At 45.7% G+C, this 21,863-nt stretch overlaps 1 protein-coding gene across 1 annotated transcript in view; it reads left to right on the top strand.

Moving 5' to 3' along the window:
- The first annotated feature begins 5,116 nt into the window (after positions 1-5,116).
- The window catches only part of RLBP1 (retinaldehyde binding protein 1), a 69,988-nt gene continuing 53,241 nt past the window's right edge, over positions 5,117-21,863 (top strand). The window contains exons 1-3 of the mRNA XM_063925782.1: positions 5,117-5,538; positions 15,328-15,367; positions 20,132-20,260. Coding sequence (XP_063781852.1) covers positions 15,356-15,367; positions 20,132-20,260 — 141 coding nt within the window. The 5' untranslated portion in view covers positions 5,117-5,538; positions 15,328-15,355. The remainder of the gene's footprint in view (positions 5,539-15,327; positions 15,368-20,131; positions 20,261-21,863) is intronic.

The raw sequence follows: 21,863 nt of genomic DNA, 5'->3' as shown, positions 1-21,863 counted from the left end.
CCTCCCGCCCCGTCTCCCACCATCTGTGCAGTAGAAGAGTAATTAGCGAAATTACTGCTCCAGGTCCTATGTGCTGAGCGCAAAATAGAACACCCCCTACCGCCCGCGGGACAGTAAAACTGCTGCTGATAGCACCCCCCACACCTTCTGCTGGAGGATGGGTAGGGACCACAGTGCACTGCTTTGCCAAGGGGCCTACACTGCTGTTAAGAGAGCCCTGGTCTTGTGGACCTTACTTCAGTTACACTGTGCATTCCAGCCCTGGGCCCAGCATAAGGGCTACACAGCTGCCAGTTTAGTTCTGACTACTGCAAATGTGAATGACAGAATCTTACTAAGAGGTGGGACATTGTAAAGAAGACTTCCCATCACTTTATAAGTTCTGCTGTTGCTTCGGGGTCCATACATATCTGTACGTAAATGAAAGTAGTGCCATTGCTCTGTCTCATCTTGCTCTTCTGTTAGTGTGCATGTACGTCTTTTTATAGAGGGGATGCTCAGACACTTGTAGACCCGGTAAAAATACCATAAAACCATGCTATGAATGTTTTGATGGAAATTGCAATGAACATCACCTGAGAGAAATCACATGAATGCCTTTCTGTAGGGCTGTAACTTGTTGTTGCTGAAACCCTGGTGCATGTTGTGAGCGTCTTGGGGCTCCGGCGGCAGCGGCGTGTCTGTTTAATGAAGTGCCCGGTCGTAAGCTCTGATTGACTCACGAACCAGCACTTCATTTGATAGACACGCCGCTGCCACCGGAGACGTAGGAAGGAGACAAAGGAGAGGCGCGCGCTGTGCCCTCCGTGTCCCTCCTTCCCAATGCAGCACAGCAGCGGGGGAGCCCGGGGGGGGGGGGGGGGGGGGGGCACATTTGGCACTGCGGGAACATATTTGGCACTTGGAGGGGCATATTTGGCACTAGGGGAGCATATTTGGCATGGGGGGCATGTTTGGCACTAGGGGAGCATACTTGGCACGGGGGGCATATTTGGCACTGGGGGAGCAGGTTTGGCACTTGGGGGGCATATTTGGCACTGGGGGAACATATTTGGCACTTGGGAGTCATGTTTGGCACTGGGGGAGCATATTTGACACGGGGGGGGGGGGGGCATATTTGGCACTGAGGACATATGTGGCACTGGGAGCACAGACCTAGCAACAAGCATTACCCCCTGGTTACAAGCACAACACCCAGCTCATGAAATCCCTGGCAACAAGCATTACCCCTTAGCAACGAGCATGACACCCAGTGCATGAAACCCCTGGCAACGAATATTACCACCTGGCAACAAGCTTGAAACCCAGCACATGATACCTCTGGCAACAAGCATAACACCTACCGCATGAAACCCCTGGCAACAAGCAGGTAATTTAAAAGTAATTAGAAGCCTTACTGTAGGACTTAATGTGTAATGGGCATTGCGGTGTGTGGCATAATGTATCACAGACATTGCGGTGTGTGTCATAATGTGTCACAGGCATTACGGTGTGTGGTATACTATATCACGGGCATTGTGGTATGTGGTATAATGTCTCAGGGGTATTGCAGTGTGTGGCATAATGTATAACGGGCATTGCGATGTGTGGCATAGGGTATAACGGGCATTGCGGTATGTGTCACAGGCATTACGGTGTGTGGTATACTATATCATGGGCATTGTGGTATGTGGTATAATGTCTCAGGGTCATTGCAGTGTGGGGCATAATGTATCACGGACATTGCAGTGTGTGGCATAATGTATCATGGACATAGCGGTGTGTGTCATAATGTGTCACAGGCATTGTATGTGCTATAATGTATCAGGGGAATTGTAGTGTGTAGCATAATGAATAACGGGCATTGCGATGCCTGTCATAATGTGTAACAGGCATTACGGTGTGGCATAATGTGTCGGGGGCATTATGGTGTGTGGCATATTGTGTCATGGGCATTATTGTGTGTGGCATAATGTCTAAGGGCCATTGCAGTATGTGGCATAATGTATACTGGGCATTACTATACAGAGGAAAAATGACAAATAATGTAAGGGGCATGAATCAGGATTTTTTTTTTTTTCCTGTGGTGGCCAACGTCTGGGCGTGCAGGTTGCAAAACTGGGGTATAAGTTAGTATTTTCCTGCAAAACCACACCCCTTTATGCAAGGCCACGCCCCTTTTCACAACGCGCGCCTTTGGCACGCACAGATTCATCACTTTACTAGTTGGGAAGGGGGGGGGGGGGGGGCGCCAGAGAATTTTTTAGCTTGGGGAGAAAAAATTCTAGTTACGCCACTGAGAAGAGCAACTGTGATTTAACAGCAAGATTACATTGTTATTGTTTTGCTAAATACAGTGTGTTTCTTATACCCCTTTCACACCAAAAATGCAAGGACTTAACCCGGGAATTCGGTCCCGGGATCATGCAAGGACATTCCCGGGTTGGCCCACGTTTATACCAGCATTTGGAGCTGGGACATCCCGGGTCAGCACCTTTCATACTGAACCCGGGATGGCCCTGCATTTACCTGCCTCCACACTGCTGTGCTTCCTCTGCGCGTCTCAGAAAAAAATCACAAGACCAGGAAGTGCCCTGAATAGCCAATCAGCATCAGCAGAGGCAACCTGGGAAGGCGGGACATGTCCCTGCACCGTTCACACTGACCAGGTTCCCGGGAAGATCCCGGGACCAACCCTGGTCGATTGCAGGGTTGAGATGCCAGAGCAGGAATCCCGTGATTTTGTCCCTGTACCCTTTCACACTGAGAAATTTCCCGAGTTGATGCGCGTTCATGTGCAATAACCCAGGAAATTTTGGTCTCTGTGAAAGGGGTATTACTGTGTTTGGGCAGAGGAAGGCTGTCCATCTGCTCCTATTATTTGCATGGAGAGGAAGCTGTATTTGCTACCTATTCAGAGTGTTGCATTTCGCAACTGCAGCCAATTGTAAAGCTCAACACAATATGCTGGCGCCATATAAGTAAATGTTAATAAGTGTTAATCAATAAATAAATAAATAGGTAGCAAAATGCATTTTGCTATTTTTTTGTGTCTAGCTTTGAATAAGGCCTATAATTCTTATACACAGGTGGGTGTGCTCAGCAGTCTCACATCATACCTCCCAACATTGAGAATGTCCAGGATGAGACATCCCAAAAGGGGTGTGGCCTCAGTTTAAGTAGGGTGTGGCTTTGTGGGAATGCCAGGTTCATGAGCCACTCCTATCATTTTCACCATTGTGGGGGCATGCCCAGCACATTGTGGACTGCTGGCCATGCCCCCAGCCCCTCTGTCTCCCATGTATACGCGCACAGCATCTATTCACCACTGTTCTGCTAAAGAGAGCAGCAAGCAGAGCAGCAAGTCCCATAAAAACAGGACTGTCCCCCAGAAATCGGGACAGTTGGGAGCTATGCTCACATGTCTTACTACATTTTATCACTGGAGATCTTTAACCTGCAATTCTTACTGTGGGACATATGTATCAGTGACGTGCGGTGGGGTGAGGCAGAGCCTTTCCTGTCATACTAACGTTTGTGCCAGAGTATATGACAAATACAAAGAATATGTTTGAAATATCTTCTTTGCGTTATTCTAATAATTTTTATAGCCAAAACTCTGGAGTAAAAAGTGTATGACAGGTGAGGCACATTTCTGATCAAAACTCAGAAAATGTCCAACACAGATATACACACACACACGCACACACACACTTACACATACACATACACACACACACACACACACATACACTTTTTTTCTCCCACTCACTCTCCCTCAATTAGGGATGTCCATTGACCATCGATGATTCAAAATCATTGATGGTTTATGGCCGATGTACTTTTGCCATCGATGGAGGAGAACCAGATGGAAAGGTATAACCAAATACTTTTTTTTTAAATGTGGGGCCGGTACACGGAGCATAGCTCCACCCCCGACACCCACTAAGCCCCACCCCTGTTTTTCCTTGTTCCGCAGACCAGTCAGCACCTTTCAGTGGTGGCCATGGAGTGGTGCAAAGCATCAATGAGTCACCATAGATGGTTTGTGTACCATCGATGGTTATCGTCGATGGATCATCGATAGCAACCATTGATGGACACCCCACCGATGGTCATCCCTACCCTCAATTTACCTATCATAGGTTGTCCGGAGCTGTAGCAGATATGGTAGCAGCCTAGTACCATATAGCTCCGCCCCCTCCATTTCATGTAGTTCTGCTCCCTTTTCATGACAGAGATCTGGCACTGTCACAGGAGGGGGAGAGTACGCTACAAGCTTCTATTGAAAAGTCCCTACCAAAATGGCCGCCGTCTCAGAGGAGACAGTTATTAAAGTTACTAGAGGTGCCTCCTCTAGTATCTTTAATAACTGTCTCCTCTAAGGCGGCGGCCATTTTTGGAGGGATGTTTACAATAGAAGCTTGCTGCATCCTCTCCCCCTCCTGTGACAGTGCCAGAACTCGGTAATGAAAAGTGGGCGGAGCATCACGGCGGGCAGGCGGACGGCGGCATGACCAGCCAGGCCCTCTCCTCCCTGTTAGAGAGGCAGGGCTTGGGACAACTGTGCCCGCAGTACCCCCCTGATGGGCTTGTACTGCTGCACCTGTGTGTAATGCCCACATTTACCCTTTAGCTCATATATTTCATGTAAATCTGGCTCTGGTGAAAGCCAGTGCCTCCTGACCCATTTAGCTCACCGCAGATCCCTGATATGTATCAAAGCTTGGAGAGAGATAAAGTACCAGCCAATAGGCTTCTATCTACCATGTTACAGGTAAAATGACAGGAGCCAGTGTCGGACTGTAGCACGAAGGGCCTACTGGGGGAATGCAGTGATAGGGGCCCATAATTAGGGGTGTAACCAGCCTTCTGCACCAGATTAATAGGAGCAATGCACTGTAGAAAGTACACCATAGCCTTGTGCAATATAATGTAACATATGTATAATGTATAATTCCAGTGCACAGTCTGGAACCAAATCCCTAGAGGATTGCCCTTGGGCAATGGGGCCCGCCGGGGGCTTCCCCTGTACCCATGCCCCTTTGTGAGATTGTGTATTCCTGGAAGGCGTGCATTAATGAAGAGTGTGTTAATTCTTCCTTTTTTCCCTGGATTAGAAGCAGTGTAAAGGGGTTAAACCTATGCTCTGATTTATACTTACAAGACAAAGTTCAGAGATAGACATTACTTAACAGTTTTAGCAACGCACAGCATTTAGGTGTATTAATGAATGGTTCTCAGGAGACCAGGGGACCAGGCAAAGGGTTATTGTTCCAAATCCCACTCAACTTGTTGTCTCCTCCCTTTCTGCAACATCTAATGGCATCTCTTGAATGTTCTGTGCTGATTTAATTAATAAGCCTGACTGAGTAATGCCTTGTGACGCCTAATCCCAACCTGATGACTATAGAAGCTTTGGGCTGGCGTCCTCCAAGCATACACATCGTGACTACAATCCATCCATCGCAGCTATACTTTTCTTATTTATTAACTTTTTCAAGTTCATCATATCCCAACACTGACTTTCATTGCTGTTTTGCTCACTGCTGTTCATCGGTAAGTATGATTTATTTCAATTACTTTTCATGGTTAAACTGAAAGTTCATTGTGTGAAATGTGTGATTATTTTTTTAAGATCCAGTATTTGGTTATCAGTTTCCTGTGACCTTGTATATTATCAGCTATAATAATGATACATAGCAGAACAGGAAACAGATGCATTTTTCTGTCTGAAGAGAGAGCTCATTTATCAGTCAAGGCTATATAGAGGAACACACGTTCTGTTAAGCAGACAATGAACTGTTATTTTTTTTTGCTCCAATCTATGTAGTCATTGTTTCACATTGCTTATCAAAACCTTTTGTTCTTCAAGTAAATCTCTGCATTTAATAGCATGGGAATAACCTCAAGGAGAATCTATAGCCTCCAACTATTCTTGTATAGAGGGGTCGCATTTAAAATGGCGTCTGTCGAGATCCCGGCGTTTAGGATACCGATGCAGAAATCCCAACAGCCTACAATACCAACAGCCGGAATCCCGCTACAACAGGGCTATTCACACTCGTGGCGCATAGTTGCCTACCCTCCCTCATTCTGCAGGAGACTCCCTGAAATAGTAGCAATCTCCCTGACTCCCTGAATGGACCAGCAATCTCCCTGATTGCACCTTATCCCCATTATGCAGCTGTTACATTCTTGGGGGGGGGGGGGGGGGGGGGAAGAAATCAGAAATACATACATTAAAATGCACTCATCAGTGCCATTTCCATGCTTTGGTTATAAGGCACATTGATACCTATGGCTACATGCATTTTAAATAAGGTTTTTCCTGTCCACTTACAGTATATGGAACCTCTTGTAAAACACAATACACAAACAAATCCTGCAAAATATCTGTGTCTTTTCTTCAACACATAGATCTTACTAACTTTGGGGCTCATTTACATTTGGATGTAAGTCATTTTCATGACACGCCTCTCAGATGTAGCAGTACACGTCCGCGCTGTTAGGTGTCACTTTCACAATCTCCCTGAAATGCATTTTCAAAAGTAGGCAAGTATGCTCGTGGGTGTCCACGATACCCACAGAGTGGGAACAGATCCTGTGGCGAGCGCAACGAGCCACCGAGCCCGCAGCATGGCGAGTGCAGCAAGCCCGCAAGGGGACTCTTAGCACTCACCCTGCTGCCGGCATTCTGACGGACAGGATGCCGCTGTCAGGATATTGACAGCCGGCATCCTGTCCACCGGTAAATACTATATATTCCGTATAGAGCTATACATAAGATTTGAATATTTGCATAAACCAAAGTTCCTGTATTTAGCAATTACTAATAACCCAATAACCCTGGTCACAACCAAATTCCCCGCAAATGGAAATTCTAGGCAGAAAGGGCCTTGTGCAAATTCCTAGCAATACAATCTTCCGGTTATGCTTTGGTTTTGCCATGACGTGGTATTTATGCATATGTAAATTTGCATTGCATGAATTTATGGTCTATGAGCTGGTACAATGGACAATTCTTTCTGCAGTATGCTGAGGGAGGGATAGGACTGGAAAACTAGAAGTCCAAATTCTGCTGGTGAAACATGGAAAACTTTTCAGCCAAAAGTGGAGTAGTCATGTTGGTTGTATTATGATTATATCTAGTGCGCAGGCTGTGTTGGCAGGTGCCTGTATAGGGTGCAGCAGCATTACATGATCAGGTCTGGTCATGCCGGTTACCACACTGTTGTACAGTATTTTTGTGTAGAATGTAAGAAAACTGAATTATGATCATGTCCAGTTGCCATGTTACATTCTGTAAGTGTAGTGCCATGCTTCTTTATACAGTGTGTCCAGTAGACATGTGATATTGGGTAAGTGTAGTGCCCTGCATCTGTATAAAACATACAGTGTAATTGATTTGTACTATGCTTATGTCTAGTAGCCATGGGTAAGTGTCATGTGTATTATTATATAATTGTATTATCTTGCTTTCCTGTGGTCATCTGGTTATATTTAATATGCGTAGATCTGTTTCAGTTGACATTGGCATATATGCAGAACACTGATAGATTTACAGGACATCATTTTAATTTCCTTAAATGCCAACAGTGCTTTAAATATCTCTGGAGTGTGTGGAAGAAATGAATGCTACTTATACATGTACAAATCCTTCCTAACATCCTTGTACAATTTATATTATGTGTTACAGGATTGTGTGCAGCTATGCCCTTTCCTGCTGACATGTTAGGCAGATAGCGGAGAAAGAACCCCAAGTGACAAATGCCATTTCTGTTGCTATATTTCACTGTCTTTCCACATGTTCAGCTTTTGCTTTTTTTTTTTTTAACTAGAAAGGGATTATACAAATAGCAATGATTGTTTGTGGGCTTCATTTATAAGTAACCTGTTTAGACCTGCATATACAGTAGAAGCAGTGGATGGCTGTATTGTGGGCCTAATTCAGACCTGATCAGAGCAGAAAATTTGTTAGCAGTTGGGCAAAACCATGGGGGTCATTCCGAGTTGATCGCTTGCTAGCAACTCTTTACAGCGCTGCGATCAGGTTAATTCACACAGTAACAGCGCCATTGACATATTGCATGCCCACACAGTAACAGCGCCCCTTACACGTTTTATATCCACACATGGGCTGCAGGAAATTACTTGCCTCAGTGGTATGCATGGCTATTCAGGGGCTGCTTCTGCAGCTTAGGGAAACGGCTGTGTGTGCCTCTGCTCGTCCTCACCTCCCTCCCATAGATATTTTGTATGGTCACTAGACCGTGGCATAACATCAGATGACCCCTGCATGGCCGGCAAGAGAAATCTTGGGGCCCGGTACACCAATATCTCCGGGGGCCCCCACCCTGCCTTGACCACTCCTAATAAAGTATAGAGTGGCTTTAAAAAAAATTGTGTGTGTGTATATATATATATATATATATATACACACACACAAATAGTGTGTGTGTAGATATATATATACACACACATACTATATATATATATATATATATACTATACATACAGTATAAACTATATATATATATATATATATATATATATATATATATAGAGTCCAACGTGCGGCACTCAGCTATCAAGAAAAAACACTGGAAACCAGTAGCGTATAACAACGTTTCAGTGCCCGTAAGCACTATCGTCAGGTTTATAAAGCATAAACAAACCAGTTACATACCTTTTATACATAACCACCCGTGAACACTGCCACGCCGGGAGTCCCAACGGCTCCTCTCCTTTCCGGCTGCGGCTGATGACATCATCAAAAAGTGACTCCCATCACCATAGAAACACATAAACAAGTAGCAGCCGTTCTAAAAGGTATAATAGTTGTAATAGTACACATCACCGGTCTTTTATAGCCATAGTTACTACTAATGCCTTATAATTAAACATAATAATCATACCATCAAAAACAGCTATAGCTCAAATATTCATTTAATCCCCGTGGAGATAGTACATCTAGCCGATGTATCCACTCAACCTCCCTCTGAATTAATAACCGATTACGATCTCCCCCTCTCATAGGTTTTTTGACCCAGTCAATCATACGATATCTGAGGCTAGACACACTATGCTTGAATTCTGCAAAATGACGAGCAACTGGTTGCTCTGATTTTTTATCACTATTTAATGCGGCCCTAATCGCCGACCGATGCATCGCCATACGGTCCTTAAATCTCCCCTGGGTCTTACCTATATAGGAAAGCCCACAAGGGCAGATTATTTGATAAACAACATAGCTGGAATTACATGTTAGATGATGATGAATTAGGAATTTTTTTCCGGTATGAGGATGGTAAAAAGAATCCCCTGAAATTAAAAAGCTGCAGGTGGTACACCCACATCTGAAGCACCCCAAACCTTTCTTCGAAAGAAAGTGTGAGGGTCCTGCGTTTTCACACTTGCTGATGTCTGCACGTACTAGAAGGTCCCTAAGGTTTTGTCCCTGTGTATAACACGGCATAGGATTTACATTCTGAAATGGCAGTTGTTGGTCTGATTTTATTACATGCCAATGTTTTTTAATTACTGTGCTTACCTCACTAGATTGTGTATTAAACTGAGTAATTATGGGCATGCGTTCACTCTCTGCCTTCACCTCAACTTTTTTTAACAGTGTGTTGCGATTTATTTGCAACACTCGCTCTTTAGTAATAGCAAGTAAATTCTTGGAATATCCTCTAGCACATAACTTCTCAATTAACAAATCAATCTGTTTAATAGCCATACCTCTATCAGAATTGATCCTCCAAATTCGTAGCATTTGTGAGTACGGAAGGGAATTTTTTAATTTTACCGGGTGACAGCTATTATATTGTAATAATGTATTCCTATCTGTCATCTTCACATGTACCGAGGTTTCAAATTGATTGCCGATCAATTTGATATCTACATCAAGATAATCTATAAATTCCTAGCTCATGCGAAAAGTGAATTTAATTGGACCTTCACCTACATTATTACCTTCAATTAAATTGCAGAAGCTATCCTTAGATCCTGACCAAACAATAAATAAATCGTCTATAAAACGAGTATATAAGACAATCTTTGACGACACATCTTCATCAGAAAAGAATAATTTTTGTTCAACACTGAACATAAAAATGTTCGCTATTGCCGGGGTACGGCAGAGCCCATAGAGCAACCGCTCAATTGTATATAATATTTCTTGTCAAACAAAAAATAATTATTTTTGAGAGTAAACTCTAAAAGAGTCAAATAAAATTCCACAAATGACAGATTATAAATCCCACTATCTATTAAGAAACATTTTACAGCCTGTAAACAGATATTATGAGGTATAACTGTGTACAAGCTGACCACATCTGCACTAATCATCCACAAACCCTACGGAATCTCGTGCAGTGTGGTCAGTTTGTTCAGAAACATAGTTGTGTCCAGAAGGAAATTCTTATGCTGTTGCACCAACGGCTGAAGAATCGAATCCAAATAAGTGGATATCGACTGTGACAAAGATCCTCTTGCCGAGACAATAGGGCGTCCCGGTGGAGGGGTTATCCCCTTGTGTATCTTGGGGAGTGTGTATAAAAGTGGGGCTATGGGGTACTTTGGTAATAGCGCATCATCCAATTTTTGCTCTATAACGCCCTCTTGTACCGCTGTTGACAAAATTAACCCCAATTCTTTTTGGAACATATCAACTGGGTCTCCAGGTAATTCTTTATAGGTCTCCCCATCATTTAGCTGAAGTAAAATTTCCTTGCGGTAATCTTGAAGGTCCTGTAGGACGATCGCCCCGCCTTTGTCTGCCGGTCGTATAATTAAATTAGAGTTCTTAGAGAGAGTTTGTATGGCTCTCCTTTCATCCGGAGTAAAATTAGGGTGTATCTCTTTTGGCCGTACTGTCACACTTTGAATTTCTTTATCTACTAGACGTATAAATGTCTTAAGACTGGGGTTGTTAGTATTTGGATCAAATGTCGACTTTGGGATAATTTTTCTTAGTTGTTCAGGAATAGGGTTTACTGAAAATGCTACGAATTTGGAGGATCAATTCTGATAGAGGTATGGCTATTAAACAGATTGATTTGTTAATTGAGAAGTTATGTGCTAGAGGATATTCCAAGAATCTACTTGCTCATACTAAAGAGCGAGTGTTGCAAATAAATCGCAACACACTGTTAAAAAAAGTTGAGGTGAAGGCAGAGAGTGAACGCATGCCCATAATTACTCAGTTTAATACACAATCTAGTGAGGTAAGCACAGTAATTAAAAAACATTGGCATGTAATAAAATCAGACCAACAACTGCCATTTCAGAATGTAAATCCTATGCCGTGTTATACACGGGGACAAAACCTTAGGGACCTTCTAGTACGTGCAGACATCAGCAAGTGTGAAAACGCAGGACCCTCACACTTTCTTTCGAAGAAAGGTTTGGATTGCTTCAGATGTGGGTGTACCACCTGCAGCTTTTTAATTTCAGGGGATTCTTTTTACCATCCTCATACCGGAAAAAAATTCCTAATTCATCATCATCTAACATGTAATTCCAGCTATGTTGTTTATCAAATAATCTGCCCTTGTGGGCTTTCCTATATAGGTAAGACCCAGGGGAGATTTAAGGACCGTATGGCGATGCATCGGTCGGCGATTAGGGCCGCATTAAATAGTGATAAAAAATCAGAGCAACCAGTTGCTCGTCATTTTGCAGAATTCAAGCATAGCGTGTCTAGCCTCAGATATCGTATGATTGACTGGGTCAAAAAACCTATGAGAGGGGGAGATCGTAATCGGTTATTGATTCAGAGGGAGGTTGAGTGGATACATCGGCTAGATGTACTATCTCCACGGGGATTAAATGAATATTTGAGCTATAGCTGTTTTTGATGGTATGATTATTATGTTTAATTATAAGGCATTTGTAGTAACTATGGCTATAAAAGACCGGTGATGTGTACTATTACAACTATTATACCTTTTAGAACGGCTGCTACTTGTTTATGTGTTTCTATGGTGATGGGAGTCACTTTTTGATGATGTCATCAGCCGCAGCCGGAAAGGAGGAGGAGCCGTTGGGACTCCCGGCATGGCAGTGTTCACGGGTGGTTATGTATAAAAGGTATGTAACTGGTTTGTTTATGCTTTATAAACCTGACGATAGTGCTTACGGGCACTGAAACGTTGTTATACGCTACTGGTTTCCAGTGTTTTTTCTTGATAGCTGAGTGTTGCACGTTGGACTCTATATGATTGTACAGCTGTACATGTGAGGGCACCAGCGCAGCAATTACCTTACCGAGGAGTGCCGGCCCTACGCTACTATATATATATATATATATATATATATATATACACACACACACACACACACATAGAGCTCACCACACACACATTTATATAGGAAGATATGTCAGTACCTTGACATAGTATATGACAGTGAGGCTGTGAGGGTGTCATCCAGGCACATAGAGAGTAGGGATGGACAGAAGTAGTGCTGCAGGCAGCTGCTATAATGAGCCCTGACTCACACAGTCAGTGTAGCCGGTATTTGCTGCTCTGCTGCCCGGCAGCAGCAGATGGGTCAGACAGTAACGGGATGGCAGGGTGGTGTGCGCCGCATGCGTAATGACGACAACAAAGCAGAGACCAACCGGACAATAGCAAATGATGGGGCCCAGTTGAAGCTCAGGGCCCGGGAGGGATGTCCCTTTTGACCCCCCCCCCCCCCATGTCGCCAGGCCTGGATCCCTGGCACCCAGGCAGTGAGCATAGGCAGAGGAAGGGAAGGGTGGAGGAGCGGAGAGGCACCTCCTCCTCCCTCCGGCCCGGCGCAGACTGCACCGCAGAGCAAGTTTGGATCATATGATCCCCGGCGCCCAAGCAATGCAGTGAGCATAGGCAGAGGAAGGGGAAGGGGGAGGTGTGGGGAGGGGAGGGTGGCACCTCCCTTTCCCTCCAGCCGGGCTCAGACGCAGAGCAAGTTCGGTGGTATATTATTGGGAGGAGACAGGAGGCAGGTGGGCGGCGGCTCAGCGCTGGTGGCAGCATATGTGTCAGTGTGACTCAATGTTATGCTTGCAGATATTGGCCCCTTCACTACGTCGGGCCCCGATGCAATGCACTGGTTGCACCTGCGCTAGTTCCGCCACTGTATCTGCCCCCCCTGCAGTGCACATGGTTTTACCCAACTGCTAACAAATTTGCTGCTGCGATCAACTTTGAATTAGGCCCTATGTTTCCATTTAAAGACTGCAAAAGATAGTTGCTGATTAATGTCTTTTAACTAGTTGTGTGAGGTTGGATCGCAAACTTAAAGAATACTCTAGGTCAGTGATGGGGAACCTTTGGCACTCAAGCTGTTGCTGAACTACACATCCCAGCATGCCCTTCAACAGTTTTAGCATAGCCAAGGAGCAAAACTGTAGCAGGGTATGCTGGTATGTGTAGTTCAACAACAGCTGCAGTGCCAAAGGTTCCCCATCACTGCTCTAGGTCAAGCATACAGTGTTAAAGCTGCCATGACACATTCTACATATACTTACTGTATATACACTGAAGTGCCAAAGTCATGGGATAGCAGCATGTAAAAGTAATGGTAGGTGGCGCCACCGTACTGTGACATCTTGGAGATGGTAAGGGGTGGTGCGGTTGCAAAGATGGGCAAATATATGTATTTAGGTTTATGCACCCAATGCAAGAACCAGTATGTCAGACTTTCATTTCAACTCGGATTTTGGCCCATTATAGTTGATATGAGGCCTAGGCAACCCATTTTACTTCAGCTACTATGGAACTACAAGTTTCAGCATATCGTGCCAAGCAAGCATTCTTTCTACCCATATTTATTGCTATTAAACACAAGGGGACAGTATCAGATCCCAGTGCTTGGGATGCCGGCAGTCAGAATACAGACATCCTTATCCCGACACCTAGTTGGTTAGCTAGACAGAGCTGCAAATTTGTGACTGTCTACAGTACATGCTGTGGAACTACAAATATCAGAATACCATGCCAGCAGATGCGGACCTATAGTGGGTGCTAGAGGTACAATTCTATGGGTCTTAGGGGGCCACAATCAACCCACTATACTGTGCAGATTTTTTTTTTTTTTTTGCAGTTTCACAGTGTTGTGGGGGGTGATGGGTATATATGTGTTCACCCCACGCTTTCACTGGCAGTCTGCTCAGCAAAGTTTCCCTGCCACTTGTCACTTCGATGCAGCTTCTTGTGTGGCACTAGCCATAGCCACTCTGGTGAAGACCTGAGATGGGAGGCCCCTTAAAGTTTTGCTATGGGACCCACAAAGTTACACCCCTGCCTGCCAGACTGTATATTTACAGTTACCTATGGGTCTCACTGGAAGAACAGGTGTCACCTTTGATGCCCCTTTGCTACACTGCTGCAGTGTACCTGTACACTTGGGTGTAACTATAGTGGGTGCAGTAGTGCCACTGGTATGGGGCCCAGAGGCTAAGGGGGGCCTGGCTGGGGTCTAACCTATTGCCCAGCCTGAATTGTGTAACATTACATTTTCAGTGAGAGTGTGTAGTGGATGTAAGGGGCCACTGTAATGTGGCATAATTTGAACTGGAGGGCACTGTAATCTGTCATAATATGATCTGCTCAGTGTAATGTGTAGGGCATTATAATATTACACAATAAGAACTGGGGCACTTTAATGTGGCACAATATGAAATGGAGGCACTATAGTGTGTTATAATATGAAGTGGAGGCACTATAACGTGGCATAATTTGAATTGAAGGGCACAGTAAAAATGGGGGCACTGTAATGTGGCATAATATGAACTAGGGCACTGTATGTGATAATGTGAATTGGGGGTAGTGTGGTGCATAATATATACTGGCAGCCCTACAATGTGACATAATGTGACCTAAGGCACTACTGTGGCTCAGAAAATGAACTAGGGCGAATTATGGGGCATAAAATGAATAACTGCTGCAGAGAGGTGTCTCTCTCTAGAAGCATTGGGACAGGGCCCCTTCAATATGTTGTAATGGGGCCCCTGTCTGTGCACAAAAAGATACACAACTTAAAGTTGTGACCTGTAGCCCCAAAATAGTTACCGACACAGTTTTCCAACCTCTGCCCGCTGAATTGGTAGATGAAGGCGCTTCACAACTAATAACATCATTTATATACTTACACCCACTAGTGGTATACCAGAAAAATTGCAATGTTTGGTTACCGTAATATATGGTGATGTGAGCAGCTGGGAATTGGTTAGTAGAAATATTTATTTTGCTTTTAATATTATAGCAAGTTGAGATTGACTGATTTATTTGTCATAAAAAAAATTGTTACTATTTAACTAGTTTTATGGTATTTCCTCTGCTTTAATTATTTCCACAGCATCTTGCGTGGACAAAGAAGAAGCGAAATGTCAGACATTGTAAGTATTTTACTGTGCTGAGCATCTCTGTAAACGCTCAGTTGGTGCTGTGCTTTTCTCATCGGTAACTTTTTATTTGTTTTCTAAACACATATTCACTATGTGGCACCAATACCTTTCCAAGTCTCGAAGGAAGCTGCTCTTTGTAGCCATGAGCTCATATGGTAAATGCATTTCCCTGCTAGGTATAGAATGGTGCTGCAGTAAGGGGGTTGTGTTGTACAAACAGAAGAGTTAAGTGTCCTGACAAAAGCCTCAGCCCCCAAAACATTCAGTATAAAATAAGACAAGAATGTCTCTGTGATCTGTCAACTAATAAACTAGCGTTGCAGTTATTATTCCAGTATGAATCATATTATTTTGTATGTCTCTAATTTACTGTTACATAAACGATAATGTCTTTAGATAGTTTTGCAACAATTCACAAGGTTAGTAACATTAAAAAGTGTCTGGAGCTACTTTATATGGAGCCAGTATAGAGCGCAGAGTGATGCAGCATGGGAAGAAGATCAGTCTTGTACTGGAGTTAGGATGGTTAGTAGTGGCGGTAGATGGGTGAGGGAAAGTCTGGATAAGAAAAGGTTACAGTAGGTAAGGAGTGAGATAATGAGAGTATGGATAATGATTTTGGCCACACATCCAGATTAAGAATGGACATATTCTAGGCTAGCACTGTGTTATAAAAGTGGAGGAGGCAACATGACAGTGTGAGGGGCTGGATGTATGGGTATCCGGACGATAGATAGATGGACAGACAGACAGACAGTGTCTACTAAGACAGTCAATAGATAGACACCATGGGGGATATTCAATTGTTTGAAAAGTCAGTTGGGTGTCTGTTTTTTTCCTATCTAATAGACAGGAACAAACAGACACCCAACCGACTTTTCAAACATTTGAATTCCCCCCATATATTAGACAGACATTAGGTCGACATGGTCAAAAGGTCGACATGAAAAGGATAGACCATACAAAAAGTCGACAGGGTCAAAAGGTAGACAGGGTCAAAAGGTCGCCATAAAAGTGGTTGACATAGAAAAGGTAGATAGTTGGTTTTTTTTACATGTTTTTGGACTTTTTCATACCTTCTTTATCCATGTGGTTATAAACCTGTGGCGAGAGTAGCGAGCCACCGGGCCCGAAGCGTGGCGAGTGAAGCGAGCCCCGCGAGGGGATGTATTTTTACAATTGTGGGTCCCATATGACAAAACTATACACACATACCCCACAAATTTAAAAAAATGGTGTCTACTTTTTTATGTCGACCATTTTCATGTTGACCTTTTGACTGTTGACCTTTTGTACTGTGTATTTTTTCATGGGAAGAAGATCAGTCTTGTACTGGAGTTAGGATGGTTAGTAGTGGCGGTAGATGGGTGAGGGAAAGTCTGGATAAGAAAAGGTTACAGTAGGTAAGGAGTGAGATAATGACCATGTCGACCTTTTGACCCTGTCGACCTGTTGACTGTCTAACATGTGGTGTCTATCTATTTACTGTCTATCTGTTATACCACACCCGGATGTATGGAGGGAACTTGAGGGCAGCATATTAAATCAAGCAGTGGCTATGCGGACTTGCAAGTATGTGATGCTGTCAATGGTGAGGGAGCTTTAGGTAGCATTGGGACATCCAGGTGTGGATGGTGGAGAGACAGTTGGACACACAGGATTATTTTTTCTTTCCTTTTTTTTTTAAGGCGCTACAAGTATTCCATAGCACAGTACAAGGAAAGACAACAAACAAGTTACAAAATAAAAGACTGATACAAATCATTTCACAACTTTACAGAGTTGATAGAAAGAGGAAACTAAAACAAAAAAGTAATATAGTAACATAGTAATTAAGGTTGAAAAGAGGCAATTTGCCCATCGTGCGTTTTAAGAGATCAGGATAAAACAGAAGAGATAAGGGGAAAAGAGGCAGATTTAGGGGTCATCAATATAGAAAATGATATACAGTAAGAGAAAAAGGCTGGAGGCTATACAAGCTGTGAATAACGATACAGAGAGGTACGTCCCTGTTCTGAAGACTGGAAAAATTTTCTTAATCCAAGCTGTGGAATGTTCTAAGCATAACATGTAGAAGGAAACAGCAACAGAGTATTATCCTCACACACCTGACATGGCATTACCCCAGGGGCGGAACTCTGGGAGGCAGTGGAGTCGGCTGCCGCCGGGCTCCTGGCCTCAAGGGGGCGCATCTCCTCCACTGTCCCCAGTGCCGCTCACCGCGCTGCTGCTGCTGTCTGTGAGGGGAGGGGATCGCAGCGTGCGCCTCCCCTGCCCCTCACTCTCCGGCGGCGGCGCGCTTCAATTCAGCGCCGGTCCGTGAGCCAATCAGAGCTCGCGGACCGGCAGCTAAGGCTGCCGGTCCACGAGCTTTGATTGGCTCATGGACCGGTGCATAATTGAAGAGGGACACAGCCGCCGGAGAGTGAGGGGCAGGAGAGGCGCACGCTGCACTCTCCTCCCCTCACAGACAGCAGCAGCAGCGCGGTGAGCAGCACAAGGGATGGGGGGGAGGGTCATCTATATGTGGCACTGGGGGCATTGCTGGCACTGTGGGGACCTGTATACCTGGCACTGGGGGTCATATCTGGCACTGTGGGGACACTGGCATTGGGGGCATAGCTGGCACTGTGGGGACCTGTATACCTGGCACTGGGGGTCATATCTGGCACTGTGGGGACACTGGCATTGGGGGCATAGCTGGCACTGTGGGGACCTGTATACCTGGCACTGGGGGTCATATCTGGCACTGTGGGGACACTGGCATTGGGGGCATAGCTGGCACTGTGGGGACCTGTATACCTGGCACTGGGGGTCATATCTGGCACTGTGGGGACACTGGCATTGGGGGCATAGCTGACACTGTGGGGACCTGTATACCTGGCACTGGGGGTCATATCTGGCACTGTGGGGACACTGGCATTGGGGGCATAGCTGGCACTGTGGGGACCTGTATACCTGGCACTGGGGGTCATATCTGGCACTGTGGGGACACTGGCATTGGGGGCATAGCTGGCACTGTGGGGACCTGTATACCTGGCACTGGGGGTCATATCTGGCACTGTGGGGACACTGGCATTGGGGGCATAGCTGACACTGTGGGGACCTGTATACCTGGCACTGGGGGTCATATCTGGCACTGTGGGGACACTGGCATTGGGGGCATAGCTGGCACTGTGGGGACCTGTATACTTGGCACTGGGGATCATATCTGGCACTGTGGGGACACTGGCATTGGGGGCATAGCTGGCACTGTGGGGACATATATATCTGGCACTGGGGTCATATCTGGCACGGTGGGGACACTGGCAATAGGGGCATAGCTTGCACTGTGGGGACATATATATCTGGCACAGGGGGGCATATCTGACACTGGGAACACTGACATTGGGGGCATAGCTGGCACTCTGGGTACATATATATCTGGCACTGGGGGCATATCTGGCACTGGGGGCATGGCTGGCACTTTGGGGACATATATATCTGGCACAGGGGCATAGCTGGCACTGGGGGGACACGTATATCTGGCACTGGGGGCAAAGCTGGCACTGTGTGGGGACATGTATATCTGGCACTGGGGCATATCTGGCACTGTGGGGACACTGGCATTAGGGGCATAGCTTGCACTGTGGGGACATATATATCTGGCACTGGGGCAGAGCTGGCACTGTGTGGGGACATGTATATCTGGCACTGGGGGGCATATATGGCACTGTGGGGACACTGCATTGGGGGCATAGCTGGCACTTTGGGGACATATATATCTGGTACTAGGGGCATAGCTGGCACCGGAGGCATATCTGGCACAGGAGCATAGCTGGCACTGGGGGGACACGTATATCTGACACTGGGTGCAGAGCTGGCACTATGTGGGGACATGTATATCTGGCACTGTGGGGACACTGCATTGGGGGCATAGCTGGCACTTTGGGGACATATATATCTGGCACTAGGGGCATAGCTGGCACTGTGGGGACACTGGCATTGGGGGCATATCTGGCACTGGGGGGACAAGTATATCTGGCACTGGGGGTCATGTGTATCTGGCACTGTGAGGCATATATGTATCTGGCACTGTGGGGACATATGTTTCTGGCAGTGTGGAGGCACCCATTTTTTGACATTTTTATATGTATGTGGCACTGTACAGGGGCATTATAGGTGGTCTTCAGGTTGCCAACTGTCGGGATCCCGGCGCACAGTATACCGTCGCCGGAATCCCGACAGCCGGCATACCGACAGTTTTTCTCCTTCGTGGGGGTCCACGACCCCCCCTGGAGGGAGAATAAATAGCGTGGCGCGCGTAGCGAGCCCGCAAGGGGCTCATTTGCGCTCACCATGCTGTCGTTATGCCGGCGATATGTAGGGGGGGCACCAACATTTATCATGCCTCCGGGCGACTGGGGCGAACTTACGCCACTGCATTACCCATAGTGTATATCTTCATTAAACTTAGTGGAAGATAATAGATTGGGTGCAAAAACTCCTTTTATCCTATGTTTACATCAACAAGATGTCAATAAGTATTTAACATGATATCATAAACTATATACTATAAACAAGATAATAATAATAATATGCACTATAGAATTATGATGGTGTAACTTTAAGAAAGAATCAGACTGTGCAATACTATACAGTTAGGATGTAGTAGAATGCGTGTGGGCCTGTGGCATCTCTATATGGTAATCTTACATGTGAGGCGTGTGCTGCCATTGGCTACAAGCAGTACTAGTGTGTCTTCCTTGTTTTCAGACCGGAACATATCGTATTGTCTCTGAGGAAGAGCAGTCTCTCCGTGCCAAGCTAGAGCGGTTGACTACCAAAGACCATGGACCAGTATTTGGCAAATGTGAAAAGCTTCCAGAACATACTGTGCAGAAGGTAAGTTGTGAAAAATAAGGGACAGTTGTATAGGATATATTCTGTAGGTGTAGATGCCACTGAATAGAGTTTAAGTGCTGAGGTTTGTGTTGGTTTCTCTGCATACATACCTGCATTTATTTACACAATCATTTAGCCTCTGTTCTTTGTTCACTTTACAATTAATTGAATAAACATGACTTAGAGGTCTATTTACTAAGCCTTGGATGGAGATAAAGTTGCTGGAGATAAAGTACCAGCCAATCAGCTCCTGTCATTTTTCAAACCCAGCCTGTGACATGGCAGTTAGGAGCTGATTGGCTGGTCATTTATCTCCGTCCATTTTATCTCCATCCAAGGCTTAGTAAATAGACCCCTTAGTATTATGATGCCTATTGCTCAGAAACGGGTGGTCTTCTGTATGCCGGCGGTCGGGCTCCCGGCGCTCAGTATACCGGCGCCGGGAGCCGGCAGCCGGCATACCAACACTTATTTTCCCTCGTGGGGGTCCACGACCCCCATAGAGGGAGAATAAAATAGTGTGGCGCGCGTAGCGCGCCACCGTGCCCGCAAGGGGCTCATTTGCGCTTGCCACACTGTCGGTAAGCCGGCGGTCGGCCTCCCGGCGCCGGTATGCTGGTCGCCGGGAGCCCGACCGCCGGCCAGCCGTAGTGAACCCCTTAGAAACAGATATGAGGTTTCTGATATGCCTCCTCCCTGATAACCACCAGTTATTATGCTGTTTTTAGATGGGACATTTATTTTATGTCTCAGTGGATGTAACTGATTAACTTAAATAAACTGCTGAACTGGAAATCTCAAGCCACACAGAACACACATTGGGGGATATTTAATTGTTTGAAAAGTTGGTTGGGTGTCTGTATTTTCCTGTCTATTAGATAGGAAACAACAGACACCCAACTGACTTTTCAAACAATTGAATACCGCCCATTATGTGACCATGCATGCTCACAGCTATTGAGGTATTTATTTAGGTGGTCATTCAGACCCAATCGCTGCTGTGCATTTTCGCACAGCAGCGATCGGGTCTGAACTGTGCATTCGCGGCGCTGCAGTGCACAGGCACATGCCAGACAGCCGACGGCTGTCTTAGGCTAGCGATCACCTCTGCCTGACTGACAGACAGAGGCGGTCGCTGGGCGGGAGGGGGCGGGCCACCAGCTTTTGGCCGCCGTTTAGGGGGCGTGGTCAGGGCAACACAGGCGTGGCCGCACCGTTGGGGGGGGCGGGCCGCATCGGCTGCGTGACATCACATACAGCCGATGCAACCCTCACAGCGATTTGTAGCTCCCAAACAGTGCGTAGGAGCTGGGCTGGCTGGGAGCTACTCCTACAGAACAAAAGCATCGCCGCTGTGCGATGCTTTTGTACTTGTGCGACGGGGCAGGGACTGACATGTGGGGCGGACTAGCCCTGTGCTGGGCGTCCCCCGGCATGTCAGGGGAGCTGATCATAGATGTGCTAAATTTACCACATTTACGATCAGGTCTGAATCACCCCCTTAGACAATGACAGAAATGCTAAGTGTCCCATGCCAGAATTCAGGATCTTGTTACCGTATCAGATTGATACTGTCATTTTTATGTCCCTCTGTGTCCCAGTT

This window comes from Pseudophryne corroboree, chromosome 6, assembly GCF_028390025.1.
Source record: "Pseudophryne corroboree isolate aPseCor3 chromosome 6, aPseCor3.hap2, whole genome shotgun sequence".
NCBI classification, from domain to species: Eukaryota; Metazoa; Chordata; class Amphibia; order Anura; family Myobatrachidae; genus Pseudophryne; species Pseudophryne corroboree.
The sequence above is the reverse complement of the archived record's forward strand: the minus strand, read 5'-3'. Positions and strand labels throughout refer to the sequence as shown.